General features: G+C 33.8%; 1 protein-coding gene across 2 annotated transcripts in view; it reads right to left on the bottom strand.

Annotated features, from left to right (window-relative positions):
* Positions 1–725: 725 nt before the first annotated feature.
* The window catches only part of Pp2C1 (protein phosphatase 2C), a 90,699-nt gene continuing 65,950 nt past the window's right edge, over positions 726–25,474 (bottom strand). For both annotated transcript variants that reach the window (XM_090410385.1, XM_090410386.1), the window contains exons 4-7: positions 22,936–23,156; positions 9,282–9,489; positions 5,889–5,975; positions 726–1,815 (exon numbers count right to left, since the gene is read on the bottom strand). In XM_090410385.1, the coding sequence (XP_090266511.1) occupies positions 845–1,815; positions 5,889–5,975; positions 9,282–9,489; positions 22,936–23,156 (1,487 nt within the window). In that variant the 3' untranslated portion in view covers positions 726–844. The remainder of the gene's footprint in view (positions 1,816–5,888; positions 5,976–9,281; positions 9,490–22,935; positions 23,157–25,474) is intronic.

Genomic DNA, 25,474 nt, shown 5'->3' with positions numbered 1-25,474 from the left:
AAGTGCCAGTTCATACCAAGAATTTTAGAAAAGATGACTTTCATTTGCAAATTCATTTTGTTTTTAATCAGTGTAAAAGAAACCATATTATGAAATCCTAAAGAAAGAAATGTATATTAAAAAAAAAAACCTAAAAAAACATTTAATCACCGTACTAATGTTAACTGGAGGATAATTGTTCTTCCAATTATATCTTGAATAAAAATAATTTCTACCATTTGCTTTCCCAGAACAAAATGCATAGCATATTCAAATTACAGTTAATATTTGAAAACAGCAATAGCAATAAAAAAGACAAGTTTTGTTAATCTACTACATGAGGATTACAGACTCAATATTTGTATTGTTTATAAAATATTATGAAATACGACATCAGTAGTCCTGTCTATAAGGAATATGGCTGCTGAAAAAAAAAGCATTTCAGTTTTCTATTTCATTATAAATTGTAGGGTAAAAGGCAGTGAATTCTTATAGCTTGAGTTACCTGATTACCAATATGCGGCATTGTTTCATATTTACAATATATAACTGACAATTACAGGTATGATTACAGTACAAATTTCACAGCACTGCCACAACACATAATTAAAAGAAAAAATACACCAGTTATCTGTATCAGAAAATACAGTTGTTTTTTTTTTGAGGTCACATGGTACAATTGTTTTATTTTTCTAAAATTTTTAAATTAAAAATAAATCGGTCATCTAGGTTTTTTGTATAAAAAAATGTTATCGCCTTTTGTCAAACATGTCTGTTCCCTATCAACATGGAATCTGATTTCTAACACCCACGGAACCATATCATATCACAAAAGGTCTGGGAGTTGAAACAAACAAGAAAAAATTTATGATACCTTCATTTTCCGGATACGGTGACGCGCTCTAGTACAGTGGGTAAGTGACATATTATGAGAAGCAACCAGTCGACAATTGGCAAGGGCTTCTCCTGTCCAGGAACTTACTCGATGATGTGGACGCACATGTTTAAGTGGCACATGAGAACTCTCAGCAACATCATCTTCTGGAGGAATTTTTCTTTTAACACCAAGCACTATACTACTATTATCTCTAACTCTTTGATATGGAATCTCTTTCCAGTACCTCCTTGCTTCTTTATTTTCAATATCTCCTATTGAGGCAGAACCAGATGTCCGTGTGTCAAAAGGTTCTGTTTCTGTGTTATGATCCCCATCAATATTTACAATACGTGGTTTTGAGCACTCTTTAAGTAACTCTGATGATGACAATGCCCTTGAATCATGACTGTGCTTTAAAACTTTTTCTCTATCTGTGTCACCAGTAGTATTTGGTCTTTGAATTTCTGACAGCTGCTGCTCACTTCTGATTTCTTGTACATAAAATCTTCTGTCTCTTTCTGTACGACAACAAGGAGAACATAAATCACAGTTATCTCCACGTGTAAGCTTCATGCATTCTTTTCCTCTAGTACTTGTCTGATGGTCACTTACTCCTAATGGAGGATCGTTACTATGATGGGAGGAGTCACTTAATGATTTGTTACAGCAGGTTATTTTGAGATGTGTATAAGGAGGACTTGTTCTGCCACTAACTTTTGTATAACAGGGAGAAGATAATGAGCTGTTTTGACTATCTCGGGAAATCACCTTTTTCACAATCACTTTTCTGGGAGAGAGCACCACTGGTTTTGGAAGTAAACTACTTCTAACATCTAATGCACTGCCAGATTTCTTCTTTTCTTTCAGGATACCAAACATATAAGATTCTTCTGGATTTTTACCATGCTCAATAATTCCAGTCCTCTTTAATAGCTTACTTTCAAGAGCATCATTCTGACCTACAAAAAAAATCTGAATGTGAGAAATCTTTTCAACAATTAAGTGATACAAATCCATGATTTGTAATGAATTATAATAATATTTGTCTCATTTTTCATTGTGTATATATATTCTGGGTGTGTGTGAAACAAACAAAATGGATGAGTAATGTGCAGTCACTATTCTATAACAGCCAAGTATCAAAATGTTTTTTATCCCCACCATAATTCCTTTGAAAAATTATCAATTATTTAGCTTTTAGATGTCATATGTTTACAACAGGTTTATTTTAGTTTTAGAATAAGGCCAAGTTTCATGTAATATAATTATTACAGTCAGCTCTCTATAGGAAACTCACAGGAATCAGAGAAATGGTTCTCCTATAGTGAAAAGTTTCACTCATTTTAAAATAATATGGATACTATGGGACTTTGGCTAAAACCCTTTAAGAAGTTTTGTCACTACAACAATGAGCAAGTTCATTATTAGGTTTACTATAGAGAAACATGCAGTAAGTAAATGGCAGATGGCCTATCAAAAAAGAAAAATGTAGTAAAGCTATCATTAACCTTTTCACTGCTGAAATAGCAGAAGCCATCCAAACTCCGTGCTATATTATTTTCAGAATTTTCTTTTATTTCAAACTGAAAACTAATATGCAAAACTGGGGCTATTTGTTTTCACATCAGGACTAACCAAAACTGTGAGACTCAGAAATTATGTTTTACTGAAATCTTGGTCATTATTTTGATACAATAATTACCATTCAGCACAACCTCCACCAGCCTTTCAAAATTTATTAGCCACACACACACTCTTAATTTTCTTCTCTTCAAGCAAGGTACAGAAACATGTGGCAATACACAGGATTTGTGAGAGAGAGAGAGAGAGAGAGAGAGAGGGGGATAGTCACTAGGCAATGGAAACACATTTTGGTGGTTACTCTCAGTGCAGGAAAGTTTTTAAAATTTTTTCTTACGAAAGTTGGTTGAAAATCTATATTATGTTTTTACTCTGAACAATGTGTGAGAATTCAGAATTATTATGCCCATGGGACAAAAAATGAACTCTCTGTACACCATTTGAAGGCCTTATCACACATTCACAAAACTCAACATGTCTGACTTGTCAACTGCTCCAGTATTCTTATTGTATTATATTATATAATGAGGCTTCAATAATTAGAATTAGTGCTAAATGAAGCCTCACTGTGTATTCTATTACATAGTGAAGCTTCAATTATTGGCTGATTAATCTGCCTATTTCTTTCCTGGTGATTTCATGAAATTTACATGCAATCAGCATGCACATTTCCTGCTATATTTTACTATCCCTCAGACCATGCAAAAGCTAGATTTCCTTTGGTATCTGTACCGGTACAAATATTTTCCTTTGGATAGCAAATATATATAGAGAAATGCTTGAGTTGATGTGAATTATATTCTTAACAGATGTCAAGAACATGCTCAAAAAGTTCAAATGTGTTTTAAAAGTTGTTCTGGTGGACGTTTTCTTTTTTTAATGTAAATTAATGCTTGAAAATACTGAAGCCCAACATTTAAACCATTTTTGAAGTGGCATAGCTCAACTTAGCAGTGAAAAGGCTAAAAGCAGATAAACAAGAGTTATAGAAACTTTCAGAAGAATTCAAAACATAAATACAGTTAGACCATGTTAATGCTCAGGATACGTTCTTAGAATTAGTGCTAAACAGGCATTACATAAATAAGGAATGGTGAAAACACAAACATGAATAGAATGGTATTGAATTTTTATTCAACAATATTATTATATATAAAATTATATAATGTATTTATAGGTTTACATTTTAGATGAATGACTAGGCTGAGTACCTTCTAAGAGCTCTGGGATTTTGAAGATGTAGCAAAAGGGGGGGGGTCAATTGCCGTTTTCCTTTTTAGTTCAAAAAGGATCTCTCAGTATAGAAGGTATTGCTTCCATAACTTCCTGCATAACAGGGCCAATCATAATACAAATCATGTTTCTTGTCTTTTTCATTATTATTAATTGACTTAAAGGCATGCGATGTCGAGTGTGATCATCCACTCATATAATCCCCCCCCCCTCCGTTTCTTCAAGAATATGGCTTCTTGAGCAGGTTTCCTTTGTTGCTAAAAATTTGAGGTTGTGTCTATATTTTTCAATTTTCATAATTATTCTTATAGTAGGCATTGCTAAGTTAAAGAAGCGCCCTTTTCAACTCTACATTCATCTGCTTCTAACTGCATTAAAACTTGCAATTTTATATCCAGGGAAATGATCTTTTTTTTTTGCATCTTTGATTTTTCACTTGCACTATTTTTTCTAGAAAAGTGCAAGAAAATAATATTTATTTTCTTTTCTAGAAATTTATTTTCTAGAAGTAAATAAAAATTTATTTCTAGAAAATAAGTAATAAATAATAAAATAGGCAAACAGTGAAAAGTCAGCTACTGGAACAAGCTGAAACTCAACATCTAAAAGAAGAATAAACCCAACATCAGAAGAACTAAAGATAGGAACAATCAATATAAAGGAGTATTAATGGAAAGGAAATCTAACTTGCAGAAACATTGGAAAAATATGTGGACACAATTGGCATTACTGAGACAAAGAAGACAAAAACAAGCGAGATATTACTGAATAATAAGTATAGGATGCTATTTCCAAGCAAATGATCAAGGAAAGGAAGGAGTAGCGATAGCATTTAACACAATCATGAAGATAAACTCTTGACTAGAAGGCAGTTTCAATCATATAGTCAAGATTGCAATGCAACTCAGAGCACAATTGCACTGCTAAAATGAAACATTGACAGTTGAGGATAAGGAAGTCATTTGGCCCCTTTACAAGGCCTCAAGATGACCTCACTTGAACTATTGTGTGTAGATCATAATGGAGGGTAAAGAGAGATGATGAGAGATAGATTTTTCTCTCATGGTATGCTGTCTACAACTGGAATGGATTGCCTTTATAGGTTGCGAGTGCAGGAAGTGTGAATGGATTGAAGAAAAGAATGATAGGTAGGGTACGTGATATGTGACCTTTCTCTTGATGAGTCCCCGACTTCATGGAAGTCTCTTGTAATACTACTACTAATACAAAAAATTATAAAAATTAAGAAAAATAATCCTTGGCTTATTTACAGTACTAATTACTATAGGTTTCAACATTTCACAGATGGGGTGGGAGCCACAAAACCACTTAACTCTCAACAATGATGAAATGTAGGATTACAGTTGGTCTGCCTACACATAGCATTTGTGTATGCTATAGATTTTGTGACCTCTTGTATGTGTGTGTGTGTAGGATACACACACACACACACACACGAGGTCACAACTTAGGCAGCTTAGAAACCTTATACTGTACGTGTTATCTGTGCTATCTGCTAGGGTTGTACAATGCACGTTTCTTCTGGCTATTTCGCTTCTTTTGCATGAGGAAAAATCTTGCCACCCCATATGAAATCAGATAACTCATCTTCAGTAGAAAAGGCCTGATAAAAGGTTCGCGTCCTAGATGGAAATTTGAACCTACATTGTTCCAGCCAAAGTGCATTGTTTATATCCTGTATTTTTCTAGTTTTTCTAGAGTTGTTTCTAGTGATTACCTAAATATTTGTTTGCGGTCATTATGAATGCTACACTAATGGGCAATTATTTTCTATGAAACTTAAGACCAGATACAGTCAATTCTCACTACAGAAAACAATGTTATAGCAAACTACCATAAAGTACCAATAGCCCCACAACATGAAAGCTATGCTAAAAAATTTCACAATTGCAAATCTACTATAACTCACCATTCCTTTAGATCCTATGAGTCTGCTAAAGTGAGAATTGACTATAGTAAATGTGTTTAATAGTTCTAAATCTCATATTTATTTTTACACTATTACGAGCAGTCAAGCATGACTGTTTTAATATACTATTTCAACAGTTGTTAAATAGTTATTTGCATGGATGTCAATTATGTAAAAATAATGCATGTGCACAATTTGCACATGTTACTATATTGAATTCTAAAATAAGTGTTAAAATGTATTCTGCAAAAATAACTGAAGAAATTACAACTTTCCATAAGTATATACCTATATACAGCTCTGTATTTGAGGCATCCTCACGCTGCCTTAATTTCTGAATCACCCTTTGTCGAAAAAGCGCTTCTGGAGAAGTACCTGATGAAAATTTAAAATATATCATATTGTAAACACATTTAATTATTTTTATTTTCTTTGATGTTCTCATAAAGTGCAACCAAATACATAAACATATTTCATATTTAATGCAGAGTCTAGGACAGTTATTTAATCTTTATCAGATATATATCTTAAATTTTACATTCTCCTAACATTAAAGAAATAATCCTATTTTATTTATTTCATTATTAAGAACTGTTATTAGACAATACTCAAAGTAGTCTGTATTCTGAAGACATTACCATGCTGCTTTTAGTAGCAGTCATTCAGATAATATATAACTGACTGCTGATCACCTTCAAAGCATCAACACTGAATTATAATTAAGAATTTCGCTGATGATATGGAATTGCTAAACAAGATGTATAAGCATTTTGTATAACAGAACATATCACATATTTGATATCTTAAACACAGAAAGAATTCCATTCAAATGTATACACATATGAAGGGTTGTCATGTTTTATAAACTTCATTTCTATCCTCACCTTCCTAGTTGGCAATTTATATTTAAGTAAAAAAAAAAAAAATAATGTGATCATTTTTGTGTGTTCATTAAACTCTTCTTTATGCAATGTCTTGTAACATCACAATGACAGATGTTTCATGATTAAATTTAAAATATATCCCTGTATTTTTCATTAACAATCTTCACTGTTGAATAAAGTGGACATTACCAGACCATACTCATCAAATTTTGACATGCAATATATGCATAAATAATACAATTAGTTACCAATTTTTGCAACAAAAATTGATAATTATATTATCATATTTGGTCATGCTCATTAGACCTTGTCTAGTGATCATCTCAAGAGGTTCCCATCAATATAGGAAATTAATTGGAAATTACTTCAAACAGTACCATTTGAGAGAGTAAAGTATTCTGAAGGCAAGAAAAACAAATATGCATCCCTCACAAAATAAATAAATCATCAATTTCCTAATATGTACTCTCAAGGAGTGTTCAGGCTACTATGACAGCACTAGATTAAGTTTACATTATTATTACTCTTCTATCAACAATTTTCCTCAAAATTAGCCTAATACTTGCCAGCACTCCAATATTATTGTATTTATCATTTCATTCTTCTAAGGCACTTTTGACTGAATCAATCTCAGTCTTCCTCTGGGTTCTCTTTCCTGCCATCTTGGTATCAAATACTAACGATGTCAAGTTCCTTTCTAATATCTTCATTTTTAATATGATTCTGCCATTGATGCCATCTGTCAAGACCACCCTAATATCCGTTCTCTCTCTCTCTCTCTCTCTCCTTTGATGAAGTGCTTTATTTCTATCCCAACTTTCAGATCCATAACTTAAGACTTGTTTGAACACTGTCTTGTGTACTGCTAATTGCATGTCTGGGCTAACTTCTCTCTTATTCCATACAAATTTATTAAACTGACTCCTGACCATACCAGCTTTGCTTATTCTGTTGTCTATTTCCAAATTTAATTTGCTATCTTCACTAAAAACTGCACCAAAATAGCTGAAATATTTTACTTGTTCTACAGGTTTTCAATCAAGAATGCAGTTGAAGTTTTCTATATTCCTGCCTATTTTCATAGTTTTGGGTCTTTTCTATTACTAATTTTCATGCCAAATTTGTTATAACTGCTATGCAATTGTAAGTGCTAATATCAGGGTTAATACTATCCATATCAATGATGAATAAGAGTGGAAATAATGTGCATCCTTGTCTTAAACCTGATTTTACATAAACCATCTTTCTGCATTTCCTTCAATTCTAACTGCTGACTGACAACTTAAATATAGACTACGTATTGCCTGATATAATGCCTCATTTACACCATATAGCTGTAGAGTTTTGAACAGCTTTTCTCCTGGAACCTTGTCATATGCCTTTTCCAGATCTACTAACTAACCTTAGGTATACAAATCCTTATCATATTTCCATGATTTCTAAACTATTTGCTGTAAAGTGAAAATCTGATCTTGACAATCTCTATTTGGCCTAAACCCAAGTTGTTTTCCAAGTTTCTCTTCCATAATTTTTCTCAACCCCTTTTCAAGAATGCTTGTGTAAATCTTACTTGGGAAAACACTTAGTAGAGAGATTCCTCTTATTTCTCACATCCAGCTTTATTCTTTTTTTTTTTTTTTTTTAAATAAATGGACACTATGACAGCTCTACTCCAATCATCTGGAATTTGACCTTCTAAATTTGCAGTGTAGCCACTGCAAAACTTTTATATCTCCATATTTCAGCATTTCCGATCCAATATCATCTACTCCAGCTGCCTTTCTGCATTTCAAGTTGTTGATGGCTTTTTCCACTTCAAGTATTGATATGTACTCCTGTGTGCATTCCTGAAAATTTTCTACTACTGTTCTCACTGCTTGTTTTGTTTAACAGTCTTTTGAAGTAATTTATTCGGATATCTGGGATATCCTTATCTTCAGTTTTCATGTCACCTTTATCATCTTTGATTCCATTTATAGTACTCTTTCCTCCATTTCTAATCCTTTTAAATATCCTCCAGAACATTTTGTTCCCTTCCTGATATTTACCTTTTATATTCTTGCCAAAATCTTCAAACGACTTTTGTTTAGCTACTGTTTACATATAGCTTAGCTCTCTTGTATTTTTCTCTCTATTCTTTTAGGGCATCTGCCAACTTATTTCTAAGAGCTTTCAGTATGCTTTCTTCTTTTTCTGAATTTCTTTCAATTGCTTCTTTATCATCGTGTCCAAATGGTGTTATTTTTCTATCCTTGTAGATAACTTCACCACATATCTCCCTAGCTAAATCAATCAATGTCCTCTTCAGAGACTAAGACTGCCACTAAGACTCCAATGTTTGATTCTTGTTTTCAAACCGTTTAATTTTTCTTCAATAACATTTATATAGCTGAGCATACAGTTTACCTCTAAAGATGCTCAAGTTTAATTCTTTTAAAAAATTTTTACATACTGTTCTTTTCAATGTGATATTCCAAAAAAAAAAAAAAAAAAAAAAAGGCTTAATATGCAAAAGAAAAACTTGGCAGACCACTAATGATGAATATGAACTTTACTGCTTATAGAATATCGGAACAAATCATCCAGATGTTCTATAAGCATTCAGATTTTTAACATTTTAATGTTAACAAGTCTGCCAGGTTTTTCCAAACCAAAATAAGTTTAATTATATAATGCATATCATTCTTTATAAATGGTGGTATAATAATTAAGTTTACCAATTAACACTAAATGGTTAGGCAATAGGCTACATGTGAATCCTAAATATTCAGAAAAGTTTAAAATTTAAACTAAATACCTGTTGCAATTTCAGCTTCTGATTGATCATCACGTGGTCGAAGCTTTTGCATTACCCTTTGTCGAAGAAGAACTTCACTTTTAGGTGGACCTGGAGGATCTAAAAGTACTGTCACAACACTAGTATTATCTGCTCTCATTTTCAGCTCATACCAACGATTAAGAGCACTGTCAACAAGTAGTTTTGATGGATTATTAGCTGGTTTACTCTAATAAATATCAAAAGAAAATAATTCGTTATATGATATTAAAAATAGCAATAAATCTGTAGTGTACATAATTTGTTAATTTATGTATTGTTATTATCATCATCATCAAATTCCTTATATATACCCTCAAGGGGTGTACAGGATATGATAGTACTACATGAAAACTTACATCATTACTAACGTCCTATCTACAATTTTCCTCCAAATCAGTCTGTTACCTGTCATGATCATTATCAGATCTTATATTTCTATCTTCTAAGGCACTGTTTACCATATCAATCCACCTATATCTTGATCTTCCTCTGGGTCGTTTTCCTGCCAACCTGGCAGAGAACACTTGTTTTGCTACTCTACTAAGGAAAGTGATCAGAACTTACTCCACCTTTACCATGATTTGCCCCTGCCCTGAAAGGTTGCTGATGCTTGGATCTGCCAAAACTTTTATAGTTTCTATATTCGGCATGCAACTCTTGTAGTTTCTATATATATATTCAGGCTTTGAAATAATGTTGGATTCAATATCCACTTAATTTGTATAATTTCACATTGCTGAAGTGAAGCCTTCTGGCTCTTTATTTCAGTAAGATTTATTTATTTATTATTTACCATTAATTGCTGATAACACAGAGTAAAAATCTGACAAAATATTTTCGTTTTGGGTATTTTTAAATGCCAAAAATTATATTTTTAATATATAGTATTGTATATTTTATCATGGTACTGTAATATCATCATCATCAAATTCCTGCCATGGTACCTCAAGGGGGGGGGGGGGGTGTATAGGATATGATAATACTACATGAAAAATTTACATCATTACTAACTTCCTATCCACAATTTTTTCTCCAAATCAATCTTTACCTGTCAAGACTTCAACATCAGATCTTACATTTCTATCTTCTAAGGCACTTTTTACTGTATCAATCCACCTATAGCTTGATCTTCTCCTGGGTCATTTTCTTGCCAACCTGGCAGAGAACAGTTGTTTTGCTAATCTTTCCTCGCCCATTCTGTTCACGTGACTATACCACCTGAGATTAGCTCTGCTAACGCATTCCTGGATGCTGACAATGTCAAGTTCTTTCCTAACATCCTCGTTTTTAATATGATGATATTGCCATTGATGCCATCTGTTCACGCCTCTAATCTTTCTCAGGACTCTCATATCTGCAGTCTCTAGTCTTTGGTCAAGAGTTTTACTTCTGACCCAGCTCTCAGATCCATAAGTTAAAATTGGCTTGAATACTGTCCTGTATACAGCTAATTTAGTGTTTTTCTCTAATAAATATCAAAAGAAACAAAGACAATGATTTGTTATATGATATTAAAAATAGCAATAAATCTGTAATGTACATACTTTGTTATTATTCATTATTATAATAATGTATTTTTATTATTCAGTAATATTCTTACTCTGATCTTCTAATGAGCTTTTGAATTTTGTAAATAAAAATTTCATATACCACAAGATGTAATCCCAATTAAAAAACTTACTTATAATATAAACAAAGTGAAATTACTTTAAAATGAATGATATAATAAAACATGGTTTAATGGAGCTAGAATGCTTTACATAACACACTGACAATTGGTGGAATGCACAGAAATAAGTTATGAAAAATTTTACTTTATGGTGCATCTACAGTACTGTGCATAAATTCAAGTTAGCTGAAGGAGATTGTATGAAAATTCTGAATTTTGGTTGATGTTTTTGAAGTTATTGCTACTTCAAAAGAGACTAATAAATTTAAATATTGAGACATAAGAAGACAACAGAATGAGGCTTATATTAATATAAAATTATTTAATATTTTTAAAATTGTTGGCTAGGTTTCCTACCCCTTTTGTCAATACAGTTGAAAAGAGATGAACACAATAAGAACATTTAAAAATTGCAAGCATGTGACCATATATGTTATCAACTGCAGACAAATTTCTATCTACAACTATCAGAATTCAAAGAAATAAATTTAAATAATTACAATCTTACAAAACACAGGGATGAGGAGTGTTACTTAAAATAATTTCCCAAAATTGGGAAAGTAAGCTTTACATTCAAACCAAAGTTATTTTCTCAGAAGATTATTGTACAAAAGTTGTTAAACCCACATTCACAGTCTGAATTAGTATACAGATAGATCAAATAAGATAAAATAAATATGTAAAGAAATATTAAAATAAGGTAAATATATATTATACAGAAGTACTAAGTAAAAGATATAGAATATGCATCATTTTAGGATCTCAACAGTAAACCAGGTACTAGATTTCATTGAAGAGTGATTCTGTTCAATAAATGATAAACAGCAGGATTACGTTTGTATTAGAAAATTATTATTCTCTGTGTACATGGTTCAGACAAGATTACTGGGAGCACACTACAAGATCAGCAGTTAGTAACATCCTCTTTGCTTACAGAGGATTCTCTTGCTTATGTTGCTTAACTTTGAATAATAGCTATGGAAAAGTGTAGAGAGGCTGAAGTGGTTGAGCTTGATATCTCATTCACAATGCACCACTTGCTTACCACTAATCATTTAATTTACTCATCACCACAGCCTTATATCACTTTTGTGAATGATCTCCTGTTCCCTATCTCATTCTATGTATAGGCTGTTCTGTAAACAATCCTGTAACTAAAAGTTTTAAAGGAATGTGTGGTAGAAATAATATATATTTTGAATCAAACCAGGCATATACAGAAAAATAGAATTTATTAACTGCAATATATTTTTCTTCCTTGTTACAAGGACAACATCAGAGATAGAAGAGATCAGTTGACATTCAAAACATGAGTCACACAGCATGTCCTTACTTGCTTGTTGCAGCTGAGTAAACAGGAAAATGCACTTTTAAAGTTCAAAAGTTACATAATTTATTATTTAAAATAAAAAAAATTAAGAATAGTTAATTATGATTACTTCCCAAAACTTTGAGACAGGTATACAATTACAACAGTCAACATTTGGAAGATGGCATTAAGTTCCACAAGTTTTAAGAAACACAGGAGCAAGGCTTCCAAAGAACTTTCTATCTAGCATCAATGGTATACTAATCAAGGCCAAACTTATCAGATTACAGGAATTTGATGTAGTCATGATGTTCTTGGATTTTAATCTCAGCAGAATGAACCTATCTGTTCAAAATAACAAGGGTGACGTGAATAGGACACTTGATAGATACCACACAAGGACAGAGGTGTTAATTTATCCTTGGTGTATGGTGGATAAGAAGACAATTTCCAAACTGGTTTGAAGGTGGCATATAGATTATACTTGCAAAGAATCCATATTTGCTCTCTGATGTTCCTTTAAGCAAGGTAGATTGTAGTCTGGTTGAAGGATGATATTTATTGATAATTTTCTGGATGGCAGATTGATTATATCCATTAATAGTCAAAGTGATTTTATCTTATTTAATATTTCCAACAAAAGGAAATCAGAAGAACAGCTTGTGTGAGCTGTGTATAAAAGTTTTGATAATACACATTTTCTGTGATGGATGATAGCATGACTGCCAGTAAAGAAAGGCTTTCTATAAACAGAAAATTGAATACTGCCTGAAAAAGTTAGTTTATTAAAGTATCCAGAAAGGAAAGACCTGTCAAATTCATGTTCAACAGTGAACTTGATACAAGATTATGTGAAGTTTTCCAGAAATTCTGTCTCTGGGTAGAGCAAAATTACTACAGGGTTTCTAGATAAACAAACAGCAGGGATTTTTTGCAAAGTATAATCCATATATAACTTTCAAACCAGTTCAGATGTCTTGTTTTCTACCATTCAACAAGGATAAATTATCATATGGGCCATTTTGCTCAGATTAGAATCCAAGAACATCAGTACTACATCAAATTCCTGATCTTTGGAATCAAACCAAGATTATTCACTCCACTTGATTTAAATTTGATCATCTGTTATTGAACCTTGAGAAACTTTATGCCATCATCCAAATCCTAACCATTCTGATTGAATGCCTCTCAAATTTTGGGAAGTAATCATGGTTAACTGTTCACAATTTTTTTATTTATTTTTTTTTTTTTTATGCATCTAAACCTTATGTTTGAATTATATTTTTAAATATTATACGTTTCTTATAATAAGGAACATATTGCAGTTAATAGTTTTATTTTTATGAGCATGTGTCAGCTAAAAATATTTTTAGCTGACCTTTTATATAAAGGATTATTATATAATAATCCTTTATATAAAATTTCTATATCAATTTATAGAGACCAGCCCATACATGCCTCAATCCTGTCGCTTCTTTCCTACCCATTCATATAATTCTGCAATAAAATTTCCCCAATCCGTTCATAACCAACACTCCAGGGTGTTGGTTATGGAATGTTAGCTACCACATGTGTGGCCTATAGTGATAACATATCTTTATCTCTATATGTTAGCGTCCTTCTTAACATAAAAGCAATGTGCTATGCAATCTTTGCAACACTTCACGTGACCCTAAACTTGGAGCCTCTGTCAACTATCACTTCTTGATCTAAAATCTCACCTGCCTCCTAAAGCAGACTAGTAATTAATAATGAATACTAGAGCAGAGTTTCTACAGTACACAAACCAGCCCTACACCACTACACTACAAAATAATATACCTTCCATTTATTAATGTTAAGACTGCAATCTCAACTAACTTATCCAAGTTAAAATCTTCCTGTAGGGACTTGATATCAGCAAACAACTGAATGTCTCCTGTTTATTATTATTATTTTTTTTTTTTAATGGAGAATTCATCCATGAGAGGTTGGTCAACCTATAGTACACTAGTGCTGTGAATGGGCAATAAGGAACGTATTCACATTTGAATTGAAAAGGTGTGGATTGTATTCCTTGAAAAATATGTGGTGGAAGACTGTTCCTGAGGGTAGCAGTGGAAGGGATAAATGAAGAAGAGGAGAAATTTGTGCTGTGGGTTTGGAGTTGAACAGTGAGAGTGTTGGTTAGCTGTTGCATGCATTTGGATGAATTTGTAAGAGGGTGGTGAGAGAGTCATTGATGCCAATTCTGATGAGCAGCAGCCATAGAAGTATTTATAGAATATACAGGCTGCAGAGACTGAATGCCTATGCAAAAGTCAGTGGAGTGTGTTAGTGAGAGAGAGAGAGGTCAATCAATCAATCTAATTGCTCTTTTCTGTATAGAATCCAGTATTTTCAGGAAGCTCTTAGGGACGTCACCCCAATATGAGAACAGTATTCAATGATTGAGTAGATTTGTGATTTGTATAGGGTTAGAAGCTGTCTAGAGTTAAAGTAATGCCTAAGCAAAAGAGAAAGCCTAATTTTTTGGATGTAGAAGAGGCAATATTTAGGATATGTTTGTGCCGAGAAAGATTTGAGGTTTGAGAATTATTCTGAGAAGGTAAATCTCATCTTGAATGGAGATTTGAATATTGTCAAGGGTAAGATTGGTAATATGCTATCCAAACTACACTGATGAATGTTTTGAAGATCAGAATTTAAGGCAGTAGAGTTCTGCATACTACAATTTACATGCAACAATGAGTAAGTGAAACAATTCAAATTGTAACAGACAAAAGATCTAAAGTCCTAATTTGACACCCTCTAATGCTGAATGAGGGTGATCTGAAAAGTTCTCGGTCTCGACCATAGATGGCAACACTACCAGCAAGTTTTTTTTTTTTTTTTTTTCTAAGTTGGTACATTTGTCATAAGCATCTATGTGAAACTGCAAGTCGTTCTATCAAGTAGTTTGTTTTATATAGCTGTCTGAAGCAAAAGTATTATCTATATCCCTTGAAATGGATAAAATTGAGTATCATACGGTTATAAAATTTTTGTAAAAGAAGGTTTAATGCCAAAAAATTCATAAAAGTTTATGGGCACTCTTCTGCTTCGTTTTTGACAAGAAATGGGCTGCCGTGTTTAGACGGGGCCATACCAGCCTTGAAGGCGATCAGTGAAGGACATTCGAAAAGTGTAACACCAGAAGTCATTGATCAAGTGCACGATATGGTATTGGATGACTGGCAAGTCAAAGTGCGTGAAACTGCTGAGACTATAGGCATTTCAAAAGAATGTGTAGGATATATTTTGCATGAAGAATTGCAAATGAAAAAGCTTTGTGTAAGCTTTTTCATAAGATGGGTTCATAAAAGTTTATGGGCATTCTTCTGCTTCGTTTTTGACAAGAAATGGGCTGCCGTGTTTAGACGGGGCCATACCAGCCTTGAAGGCGATCAGTGAAGGACATTCGAAAAGTGTAACACCAGAAGTCATTGATCACGTGCACGATATGGTATTGGATGACTGGCAAGTCAAAGTGCGTGAAACTGCTGAGACTATAGGCATTTCAAAAGAATGTGTAGGATATATTTTGCATGAAGAATTGCAAATGAAAAAGCTTTGTGTAAGCTTTTTCATAAGATGGGTTCATAAAAGTTTATGGGCACTCTTCTGCTTCGTTTTTGACAAGAAATGGGCTGCCGTGTTTAGACGGGGCCATACCAGCCTTGAAGGCGATCAGTGAAGGACATTCGAAAAGTGTAACACCAGAAGTCATTGATCAAGTGCACGATATGGTATTGGATGACTGGCAAGTCAAAGTGCGTGAAACTGCTGAGACTATAGGCATTTCAAAAGAATGTGTAGGATATATTTTGCATGAAGAATTGCAAATGAAAAAGCTTTGTGTAAGCTTTTTCATAAGATGGGTGCTGTGCTCGCTCACAGCAGATCAAAAACGCACTCGCATGAAAATCTGTGAACAGTCATCAGAGCGTTTTAACAAGAATAAAACTGATTTTGTGCGTCAATTTATTACTATGGATGAGACTTGGATTCACCTTTACACACCAGAATCCAAACAGCAGTCAAAACAGTGGACAGCTGGTTGTTCAGCGCCAAAGAAGACAAAGTTCAGTTCCATCAGCAGGAAAGGTCATGGCATTGGTGTTTTGGGATGCTAAAGGCATTTTGTTCATTAATTATCTTGAAAAGGGCAAAACAATAACTGGGCAATATTATTCTGATCTTTTAACCAGACTAGACAAAAAAATTCGTGAGAAAAGACCCAGCCTGCAGAAGAAAAAAATCATCTTTCATAAGGACAATGCACCTGTCCATAAAAGTGTTTTGGCAATGGGAAAATTAAGGGATCTGCACTATGAATTGTTGGAACATCCACCCCATTCCCCAGATTTGGCTCCCTCTGACTTCTATCTCTTCCCAAAGCTAAAGCTCTTCCTCGCTGGTCAGCGTTTTACTTTGAATCAAGAGGTGATTGCAGCTATAGAGGGGTATTTTGCAGATCCTACAGACAGGATAAATGGCGCTGGAATAAATGTATTAATTTTAAGGGAGAGTATGTTGAAAAATAAAAATAATTTTTAAATTAGAAATTCGTTTTCTCATTGTTAGGCCAAGAACGTCTCAGACCACCCTCGTATAAAAGATGTATTACAGTTGGGTGAGTAGGAGCTGATATTAAAATGACAGTCTCCAAAATTTTTGACAAATTAATGCAGCCATACTTGTTAAGATTAGGAGAATGCTTCGTGGCCACTGCTGACTAAAAACAGTCTTTCTAGCCTCTAATGAATTCTACATTCTTTTTTTTCCCCATCTAATCCTGTATGAAGGGACATCCAAAGTGTGGTCTCCAGTCCTGATTTGCCATAATAATGGTAGTGGATGCATTTCTGTTCTCCAAGGTGAACATTAACAAATCTTCCTGCCTGTCCATAGTAGGCTAAGTTACAGGAAACTTCATACACTCCAGGATATGCTAGAGGATGCAGTTTATTCTTAGGAGAGCAAATCAGAGTTGTTAATCTGACATGTTGTTTGAATTTGGTGTGAAGGTTATTCAGATGTACCTTGGATATGTGGAATAGGAATAGTGGTGTTTTGGAATAGTGGAATTTGGGGGCATGTACTGTCCGATCACAGATGCGAGACCCCTCGACACTTTTGCACAATTCAGAAGGTAAATCCATTCCGATAATAGGGTAATCAATGATGAGTGTTTATTATTATACAGGGTGGCCATAAATTAACTTTCCCTCTTTGGAGGTATCTGTAGCTAAAATGCATGGAATGAGACCACATTTTATATCGAGACTTTCGAAGGCATGGGGAGATGAATTCTGCGGAAAAAATATTTAGTACCAAAAGTCGCCGATAGGGGAAATTTTGGTGCTGGCAGAGCCGAAAGCAGTCAAATATTTGCAGTAAACGCAGGTAAAAAGGATTATGCAAATTTTCAAGACATGCAAACTTGTGTGTCTTGAAAGAGAACATAAAACGGGCTGTTATGAACATCAAATCCAACTCCTTATGCTCAGCTGTAGAGCATGTCACACACCAGATGCAATTTGTTATACACAAGAAAGGTCAGCACATTGAAAATCGTGTATGTGGTCCAGGGAACCTTGATTCTGATGAATAAAACATTATTTCATGTGAATTCTATTACTACATTAATTTCTGTGTCTCTTGCAAGTTGTTGTTTTAGTTTAATTATTATTATTATCATTGTAACGTGCCACATATCCAGCTGGAATGAGTGACGCGGATGTCGCTTACACTGTCGAAATGTTATTATTCCATTTTATCTGCCTTTAATGTAATTATCTGCTTGTTTTTGGCTCGGCCAGTGCCAAAATTTCCATTTCGGCGACTTTTGGTACTAAATCTTTTTTTTTCACGGACGTCATCTCCCCATGCCTTCAAAAAGTCTCAATATAAAATTTGGTCTCATTCGTTTATTAGTTTTAGCTGCCTCCAAAGAGGGAAAGTTATTTTATGGCCACCCTGTACATCAGAAAATTAACTTTTCGTTTATGAAAATTCTAGTTTTTAAAATGATAACTAATTTGCTTGTACAACAGTTGGAAAATTTTATGTATAAAGTATATAAAGTATGTGATTATCATGTTGGTGACGAATTAGTACGTTGCCTTATTCCTTTCTCCCCTTCAACATGAATTAACTCTTCTTGGTACTGTGCAGCCAAATTTCTTGCATCTGTGGTCGGACAGTAGTATTTTATCTGTTTTGTGGGAGTTGTAGCCATTGGCCAAGAAAATATGGCAAAGATAGCTGAGTTCTGTGGAAAGGCTTGCATTCATCAAAATAAATAGCTCTGGCTCTGTGCGTACGTGTTTTTAGAATTCCATACTGTTGGGCTGGATGATGACGCTATTGCTTATAGAGATATTTTCCTTTGTGTGTTGGCTTTCTATAAATGAAAAAAAATGTTGAACCATCTGAAAAGGTGAGTAACTAATGTGCCAAGAAAAGGCAAAGTTACTTGATTATTTTTCTAATGTGAACTGAATTTTAGGGTGTTTCTTTTGAAATCAAAGTATTTTGCCCACGAGGCCAAATGGAAGATCAATGAAACATAACCACACTAAGGTTTGAAAGTAGCTGTGTTAAGTGCTTTGTTGCATGTAAAAGTTAGCTAAAGGTGGAAGAGAGAAGGGAGGAAACCCATTGCAGTACCATTAATCTGTTTGTAGATTTTTCCTTGTCATGTAAAGCAACCTGCATACATAATAAATTTAAATAATTCAAAGATATTGGGGGGGGAAGACAGACTTTATTAAATCAAACATGTCTGTTAGTGATACACATTAGTAAATAAGGAAGCGACATCAAAACTGTTATGTCTAAATTTTTAAGGACTTTTTTTTTTTTTTTTTTACTAGTGATTTGAAATGGACAGAATTTTTATAAAAGTACAGAAGTTGTTATCAGTAATGGAGGCAAGTGATATGGCTAACTGTTGAGCAAGTCTATATTAGCTGGACTATCTATATTATCAACTACAGTCATAGAGGAATATTGGATTTATGGATTTTAGGTATCCCATAAATTTGGGATGGTTTAAGATAAACAGGTTTTAATTTGTTAATGATTTCTTTGGTCCAATAAGAGGACGTTAGATCTTTTGTTGTCCATTACAATTTGAATTATTTCACATATTCATTATATGTAAACTATAACATGTTGTTTGGTTCTGAAGTTGCTGCTTTAAAAAATAGCAACATATAAGCCAGTTAATAAACATCCTTTTATAATTTAGTTTTGTAATATTGTTAAAATAAGTTATGAATATCTTCTTTAAATCCACATGAATATCATTACAAATAATGACCAAACTATATTCTGTAACTAATTGTATATATATTATGATTGTAAAATATAATCATAATATATTGATTAGGATTGAGAGAAAAGCTATAAAAAAGATAAGCTTCCTGAATGGAAGTCAGTTTCAAGTAGAATGATGTAGGAAATTACAATTTCAAATATGGTTCCATGAAATGATTCTGGTAAGGAACCGGTAGTGCAGTGTTGGATTTATGCTCTGAATATGGAGTAACCATTCTTAACACGCCATACTTAGAAATAGTAGGTACATAAATTCATGTGGAAAGAGCACATATGTTATTGTTCACAGTGATGTTAGATTAGACCATAATGATTCTGGGGGAATAAAGCAAACAATGTCTGCCACCACCTAGTGTTGAACATGGTGCGTAAAGTTTCATCTATCACAGACTAAAAGCTCACAGATGTAAACTGTAAATTCAAATATATAAATATTCTTGGAGAGAATATGAGAAAGTTTAAAAACAAGAACAAACCTTAGCCTGAGTAGCCAAATCTGAAGAAATTATTCATCAACTCAACCTAGGAAGCATAGATTGAAATTGTCTAGAAAGGGCAGAAATTTAAGAATCTATAGTGATAAGTTAAAGAGGGAGACCATGAAAAGAAGAAATCATTCATTGTGATCATTGCCAGTGAATGTGTGGTTTTCGGGAAAAAAAAAAAAAAACCAAGTTGTGCATAAAAGCAACTAAACAAAAGTCATGGGAAGATTCTGGAAAGAATAAAAAAGATAAATGACATAGAAGTATCAAAATGAATTAGAGGTTACCAAGAAAACTCCGAAGTGAAGGAAAGAATAACATGAAAGAGAATAAAATTGATATGAAAACTAAAAATTATCAGATGAGCTAACAAGTGAAAGAACAGTTGTAGAGAATATCAAGGAGGAATGCAATTAGGAATACATATCAATGCTTCAAGTATTTCCACATTTCAGATGGTCCGCAAGGCTAACAGAAACCTGTTAGTCTTGTAGACCATTTATCATGGGCAGGGTAAATAATCCAGCAACCTTACCCTAGAGACAAACATCAAACTTTTCGAGCTGTTTTAGGCCTTCAATGATCAATGGCAGTCTCACACCAGGTGATAACAATTGCACCCCCTCCAAGACTTCCAGAGAAAACTATGTCACAATGGGCATTCACACTTGCAGCCTACTAGTTGGATAGTAGTGATGCTATCAACTTGGTTAAACAGGCCAGTGAATATATGGTTATGAAAGTATTGTAGCAACTACATCCAAGGCTTGGTCAGAAGGTTGAATAGAACTCTCATCATACCAATATATATATAAGTGAAAATCATGGAGAAATTTTCTAATGTTTCAGGAAAGATTTACCCAAGCATATCTGTGAAATGACTAAGAAAAAAATGTGGTGGAAAACAACTAAAAGAATAAGCAATTAACTTGAATCCACACAGGGAATGTCAAAAACAAATTTTTACCTTATATTGGACAAATAATCAAGAAAATATAATAAAATTCTGTTGATATCAAAAAAATACAATAAAACACTGTGATGGGGAGGGGGGAGGGCATTCAAAAAAAAAAAAAAAACACTACATCTGAATAATAAATGAAATGTTACACAGAAGAATGCATAAGCTTAAAGTGCAAAACAGTAGTCAAATGTACAGGAAGACTGATTTTTAATCAGACAAAACAGGATTCTGTACTATCTTCACTGTTATTTATAATCTATAGATCACATTATTAAGGAAAGTGAAATTAAACTTGATATTAAAATCATTAGATATTAAACCCAGTTCTCCGTTCTATACAGATAACATTATTCTTTTATAAAAGTCTGCCATAGGTCTTCGAGTCTTTTATATAAAGTGAATAACCGCTCTAAAATACTGCTACGAAAACGAGCATTTTCAGAAGTGAACCTATAGAGAAGGAAATACACTTTTACTATTTAGGCACAATTTTTAGTAGAGATAAATATATGGAAACAGCAGAATAACAGTGACAACTATTCACTTTTAGAAGTGTAAAAACATTCAACGATTTTTAACTACACAGTTGGTATGTTGGCGAGTCAACTTTATACAAAACAAGAGAGGTGGCTGTATAGCCCTGTCAAAATGGTGTTTCCTACTGCTGGAAGAAAGAGCATTACAGGTCTGATTCCAATTACCAATTACAGAAACTCTTTCTATGTCTTTCTTCAGCAGATTCCTGAGTTAGCTAATCTTTAGCACAGGTAGGTTTTTCTTGTAGATAAGCTTATACGTTGGTAACACATGACTATTAAATTATTTCAGGAAATTACAACGTATACTAAAGAAAACTTTAATCAATACTTTCTATATTTTGGCACTGTTACATTGCCATCTTCATGGGAACATAAAACTATGATATGTGCATGCAGGTACTAACAACAAGCAAATGAGGCTGAAGAGAGTAACTAAGTTGTTCCTAGAGTCCTAAAGGCGCCTCCTGGAAGGCTAAATTGGGTTGTCTTGGCTGTTGGGCTGATGTTCTCATGATACAAGCTTCCCAAATTTGGGGGGGGGGGGGGGTGTCATGCACCAAAATTTGTTGAGGATTGGGAAGTTTTTTTTAGAGCTGAGGCTGATTCCATGAACAATTTTTCGTATTTATATTTGCTGCGGTGTAATAAAGTGGCTTTCTTCCAGCGTGTTCTGTGGCGGGCATCCAGAGCATGGTCCGTAAGCCGAGAATGACTGTATTGGTGAAACCGGGTGTAGTCTTTGCATTCGGATATCCTGATATTAGCTGTCCTGCCTGTTTGGTCATAGGACAGTTTACAGCTGCAAGGGACCTAGTGTACTCCAGGTAGGTTTAAGGGAAGTGGCCGGTCTTTGGAACTGTGGAACTGATATATCAGCCCTATTTCAGTTCACAATGAACTCAGGCAATTTCGTTTGGCAAGGAAAATTCTACAAACAGATAGAGGGGACAGCTATGGGTTCACCACTCTCCCCACCCCACTAGGGGTGGGGTCAGAATTCAAGGAGAACAGGCCTACCAGCCTGGAACTCGGGGGATTGGGCGCTGAAAACTCTGGGGGGGGGGCAGAGCCTCCCTAGTTAAATATATATAAGGCATTCATAAAAAAATGGCTGGACATCACTGCATGAAATTTATTTCATAACAGAAGTGTGTATAATCATAGGTTAATGAATGCAATATTACATCTATAAACTTTGTAATCTAATATATCCATAAGTTATTCTGTACTGAGAGCATAAATAAAAATGTAAATCGCAAAAAATTAGAAAAAAAATTTTCATCTTTAATAAAGCCAGCATACCAATACAGATGAATGTCCAGAGTCAAGAATAATTTGCTCATTTTCTTGTTCAGCTTTCTGTACTAAACGAACAGCATCCCATGGTGTCACCATATTCCAAAGCCCATCTGAGGCCAATATAACACAACGATCTCTCTTTGGATCTAATGTTATAACACATACATCAGGCTCTGGGCTGACAACAAATTCTCCTTGAAGATAGTTGTAACTCCATAAATCACCTAGAGAAATAAACACATTTAAAACAGATTCATAAGAAATATTTTGGATTACAAAAACCAATTGAAATTTCATTTATTTAACAAAGAATAATTACTAAAATATACATGTGCAAACAGATTTATAGTTTAAGTTTTATAATCTATTTTATGGTTTCTGAAACAATAATAACTGTTTAAGAAATTATGTTTTATGCTGAAACATAGCTTTGGTAATGACTAGTCTAAGTTCAGAGCAGAATAATTTCAGCTCAGCCAAAATTATTTTGCTTCAGAAATTTTGGAAAATTTCCAAAACTTTCGGATTCATTTTCTGCATGTTATTATTATTAGACCTCCAGACCTCCAGGGAGTCAAAGACTCGTTGAGGGAGGGCATACATTACCCACACCAGCTGTCATGCCTTCTCTTAAACTCAAAATTCAGCTCACCTCCTTTGTTAACAGCATATAAAACTTAACTTCCACAGATTCCCTTTGTCCTCTCCCCACTTTCCATATAATGAAAAATTTTATGAACCGATATTTTATAATGCCCTCTCAAAAATTTATATACCTCTATCATATCGCTCTTCTTTCTATCACTGTCTACAGTCCACATAAACCCTCATCTATGCAGCTTTTCCACAGCTTCTTTATCCCTTTGGAACCCAGGAAACCTGGACTATTGTGTACACACAGTAGTCCAGATTTCCAACAATAATAACAATTCCAATAAGAATAATTCCAACAATAAAATATGAGATTGGATATCTCATCACGAAAAAGTGCTTAACTTTACACTTACCAATACTGAATCGACAGTCATTGTCATTTATCCACACTTCCAGCTTATTCACCCTTAAATGCTGCATATCTGTAAAATCTCCGATTGCCCTGCCTATCTTTGCATCATCAACAAACAACTGAAGATCTGTCAGGTCCTTTCCAATATCATTGATTAAAGAACAACAGGTCTAAGGACTGATCTGTGGGGCACACCACAGGTTATCTTAAATCTAGAAGATTTATCTCCCCCCCTTCTCTCACACACACACACTGCGTTCTGATCTCTGTCCATCAGCCAGCTACTTATACAAGCAAATAGTTTACATTCTAGTCCCATATTATTCTATCAAATGCCTTAGTAAAACCCAACAGTATTATAATGTATCCATTCCCTTTATCCAACTCAGCCATAACATTATTATAAAATATGATAATTCTTCTATGATAAAATATCTATGTATGATAAAATATAGTATTATATTTTAAAATATGTATGATTGTATGATAAAATATAGATAAAATATTCTATGATAAGATATGAAATTATGATAAAGTGAGGTCATGACCTCACTTTAATAAACCCATGCTGTTCCTTGCAAAGTACAGCTTCTTTGTCCATCCACTGCTGTATGCAAGTCCATACTAACTATGCTAAAATCTTCACAATTGCTCCAAAGATAGACTGATAGTTAGACGCATCAATCTTTACATCACTCTTGTGCAATGGGATTATCAGTGTTCTTTCCATTCCTGTGAGATCTTCCCTGAGCTAAAACTCAAATTATATAAACATGTCAAGGGCCCAACCAGTTCAGCTGAACATTACTTTAGCATAGATGCTAATATCCCATCCAGCCTTGTCACCAAATTCTTATCAAGGTTATGCAACAGCTCTAGTACCTCCTCGCATACATCTATCTCTTCATCTAATGCAGTGGTAGCACTGTGTGCTACATTACATACAGGGAGACAGATCTTGGCAAAGTGAGAACTATTGCTATATCTCTCACAAGACCCTCATCTATGCAGCTATTCCAGAGCTTCTTTATCCCTTTGGAACATTTTTATCAATTTGGAAAATTGATAAAAATGATTTTATCAATTTTCCAAATTGATAAAATCATTTTCTGCTAGTCCTTTCAATGGAAACACACAAAAATAAGTTAAGACTTGTCAACATCAGTATATTTGAAGCTACTTCCTTTCATCTAGTCCCATATTATCCTATCAAATGCCTTAGTAAAACCCGACAGTATTATAATGTATCCATTCCCTTTATCCAACTCAGCCATAACATTATTATAAAATATGATATGAAATTATGATGAAGTGAGGTCATGCTCAGGCATGACCTCACTTTATCATAATTTATCAAAAGGCTCATCTAGATGTTTAGTGTAAAACATTATATAGTCCATTCTCACTATAAGTCACAGATGGGAGAAGAATAGCCTGCAATTTTGTGCAGTAAAGGATAAGAAGTGTGCTGGAAATATGTATTCCACCCAAAATTGGTGAATACATATTTTGTGTTTTCTTGAACATTCTCATTCA

This window comes from Typopeltis vanoorti, chromosome 20 (assembly GCF_054136105.1).
Source record: "Typopeltis vanoorti isolate ZY-2024b chromosome 20, IOZ_Tvanoo_1.0, whole genome shotgun sequence".
NCBI classification, from domain to species: Eukaryota; Metazoa; Arthropoda; class Arachnida; order Uropygi; family Thelyphonidae; genus Typopeltis; species Typopeltis vanoorti.
This window is presented reverse-complemented; position numbering and strand designations above follow the sequence as displayed.